This window comes from Pygoscelis adeliae, unplaced genomic scaffold (genome assembly GCF_000699105.1).
Source record: "Pygoscelis adeliae isolate BGI_AS28 unplaced genomic scaffold, ASM69910v1 Scaffold38, whole genome shotgun sequence".
NCBI lineage: Eukaryota > Metazoa > Chordata > Aves > Sphenisciformes > Spheniscidae > Pygoscelis > Pygoscelis adeliae.
In genome coordinates, this window is record NW_008825614.1 from 8598262 (window position 1) to 8601825 (window position 3564).

Below are 3564 nucleotides of genomic sequence, written 5' to 3' on the forward strand. Positions count from 1 at the left end.
GGAAAGAGTAAAACAACGCAACAACTTCTGTTGTTCAACTAGACAATAATATAGAATATAATTTAAAAAAATAAGTCCATTTCCTTACCACCACCACATGCTCCTAAGAATTACTATGCATCAGGCAAGCACGAAGTGCTGTAATTTGCATTTAAGAAGAGTAGGTGCAGCACAACAGTCTTTGTGGCCCACCACCTTGGCTTTCTGGCTTAAATATGACTAAAATCAAGAGGGCCTGTGTGAGGAGGCATCAGTCACAAGAGAAACCATGGCCTTCAAAATGCAATAGGCTTCACTTTCTCCAGTGTTTTTCTTCCACATGCTTGTCCTAAATCCCATGCTGCAGGAACTGGGCTTTTCAGATGTCTTCAGGCAAAACAGAATATTCCCCTAGTTATTGGTACTCCGTTGCCTTTCACAGTCATGCCTCCAGGAACACTATTTCACTTGTGCAGAGAACTGCCCAGCATTTGCAAAGATGAAACCTTCTTCCATAGTTCATAACTGGCTACATGACCCTCACTCAAGAGCTACATCCAAAGCAAAGTGTTTGAAAAGGAGGATTCTTATTCAGTTGTAGATTACGGAAGGAGTGGCTTTACCCTGGTGTTGGGCAGAACAGTGCTGTAGAGCCAAGCAAAACGTCAGGAATACTTGGCATGGTTTCAAAATCCATACACCACCATTCCCTGCCTGAAGAAACGAAGGTATCACCACACAGGAGTTCACTGGTCATCATCTCAGTTAGGACACTGATTTCAACGGTCCTTGAACAGCCTGGTAACATCCTCAAGACAAGCTGACACTTCTACAGCAGCAGAGAAAAACGCATTCTGTGATGGAAGACACTTAGTCTTGAATTGGAGGCCTATGGATTGGAGAAAATACAGCTGCCCAAGCCTGCCGGAAGAGCTGGACCAGTTTGTAAATGAATGGCAGTGATGTGGGAGAAGCTGCCGAACAAAACAAAAAGCAGAAGAGCCTTTCATTATAAAAGATACGCTAAACATAGTAAGAAAGAACTAATCCCAACTAGAGTTAATCGAAACCTAGTTGTCTGCCTTCCTTCGTTCAGCTCAGTACTTGGGCTGTCCCTCAGGGCAACGTTCCCATCCCTAGCAAGCCGCCTTCAGTATTTTCCAATGGACTATTTGCAGAATAGCTATGGAGCACCCGTCACCCAGCAGAAGGGGAAACACCCATCCCCTCCATGCCCCAGCTGCCACCTGTGTGTCACGGTACCAGCCCATTCTTCAGCGACAGCAGCAGCCATCACTAGTGAAACTCCAGCAAAAGCAGATCAAATGCACAACTACGTTGCTGCCCTGGGCAACTCTCCACTTTCCTGACAGTACAGCCTGTCAGGCAACCACTCTTCCAGGAAACATTCACCTTGTAGCACCTCAAGTTGACTGAGGCAGAGGCTGAGTCTAGGACAGCTCAGCCTGTCTCTCACAGTCTGTACCTTGTCTGTTGGAAAGAGCTGAGGATAGAATAACTGTTTTCAGAAAACCAGCTTTTGTAGAGCTACATCTTTCTATATGGATTGCAACTGGAAACATTAGAAACAAGCCTAAGAGTAAGCTCCTAGTCACCCACTTTCTGTGTCTCCCAAAGACGAGACATTTACACAGACCAAATCTATTAAAAGCAACTATTTTCTTCTCTGTAACCATAATGGAATTTAAAAAATTAAAAAAATTTTAAAAATACTGTACCTGGGTCTAATCTCACCACCACCAGGTACAGCAGAAAAGTAGCCAAGAGCATCTTTTTGTAAGGAAGTAAATAGAAGTGGCTTGACACGGACCTTAGTGCTCTACGTAGCAACGTCAACAGGGTCAAGAGCTTTTGGGACAGAGCACCTAGAACACAAGAACAGAAAGGCTGTTAGGGCAAAGTAAAGTAAAAAAAGTAATCACATAGATAGAGATAATAAGAAACTAAGATACTGAAGTAAGTCTGTTCTTAGTTTGATTGCATGAGAGTTGAGTGGAGGTTTGTTTTTTTTTTTTATAATAGGGAACAGAGAAACAGTACAATTTTGTAATACAATTCATCATACCTTTTTTTTAGGCATTACTTTAGTATAATATGATCTTATTCCACAGTAGTGCCAGCTTCTCTCCTGGGAAATAACGTCAAGTGATTTACAGTTCTGGAGGAGAAGCAGTACTTTAAATGCCAGACATGTATTGTTCTACATGGGCTCGACTGTAAATGGAGACGAAACAGAGAGTACGCAGAGCCAATAAAATGTACCCTTAAAGGACTGCTAGGTAGTTTTAGTTTTCCTGTTGTACCTTTAAAAAAAAAAAAACCCAACATTTATTCTGAAGTGCTTTTGCGAGTGTAAAATAATTCTCATCTCTTGACATCGGCAGAGACTAAATACGCTTTATAATTGCCAGCAAATGGATCACTAAGTCTTCCATTTCCTGCTGTGGGTGTGATACACAACAGGACTTCCTCGAGGCTGGTTTGTCATGACAATATTCTTAATACGTAGTTAATACTTGCTACCCTTTGTTAGTAAGGGACCAACTAACTGAAAATAAAATTATAAAAAAGGAGCACAAACAACAGAGGGAAAGCCTACCCAAAACAGTTTCTGTTGCTGCGTCTTGCTGCTCTTCAGCAGCCGAGAGCATCTCTTCCCGTTGAGTCCACTGACATCGGCTTTCACAAATGGCCCCGAGAAATGCTAGCTGCCGCTCGCTGTCAATGACACCACAGCCGCGTACAAGCTCTTCTGCCCCCTCAAACCGGCCAAGCGGAAGCAACACATGCAACAGATAGAGCTCCAGCAATGAACCGTACTCGGGGAGGCTCTTATTGGTTTGGTCTCTCAGCCAGCTACTGCCAACCTCCAGCATCACCTGGGGCTCTCTCACTTTGCTGTATAACAGGATACTGAAACAGAAGAAAGAAATATCAGAAAACACTAACTCTTTGTAAAAGTTGAGATCACTGACAGTTACTACCCACAAGCAGCTATCATGAAGGCATGTATCAGGGTCTACACACTTGAAATACAGAGAGATTTCTGAGGCAGAAAATAGGTGCAACCACTGATGTTACTTCCTCAGCATCGCCCTTTTTGTACTTTATCACCATAAAGCAATCTGCTGGCCTGCAGGCATGCTCCAGCACGTACAGGTTGAGAACAGGCTGTCCCAGGTTCCGCTTTCATCCTCACTTACACCGTGCAAAGTGAAAATATCACACAGTATTCAAGTCTGGCCTGCTATTAAACTTAACGCAAGGCCTGTGTATCTGACAGCCACAGACAAAAACTCACCACAGCTCCAGAACTTTTGGAGGCAGATGTTCGGGGACATGGTAATACTGTAGGACCCAAGATAGAACTTCTCTCCACCGGTTCATCTCAGCCAGTGCCTGAATCCCCACAACACAAAGGGAGCATTTCACTTCTGCAGAACTGGTAATGAAGAGACACCTCAATAAGCACTTCTTACAACCACGTTTCCCCTTGCATCCCTTCCGGTGAGCTGCAGCCTAGCCTAGGTAGTCTACAGTTCTCCAACAGCCGCTTCCCCTCCT

General features: G+C 43.9%; 1 protein-coding gene across 1 annotated transcript in view; it reads right to left on the reverse strand.

The window, feature by feature from the left end:
- LOC103924357 (tubulin alpha-4 chain-like) overlaps nt 1-2961 on the reverse strand; it is a gene marked incomplete at its 5' end in the record, with an annotated part of 10909 nt that extends 7948 nt beyond the window's left edge. Inside the window, one exon of the mRNA XM_009332872.1 lies at nt 2950-2961. Coding sequence (XP_009331147.1) covers nt 2950-2961 — 12 coding nt within the window. The remainder of the gene's footprint in view (nt 1-2949) is intronic.
- Between the last annotated feature and the right edge of the window lie 603 nt (nt 2962-3564).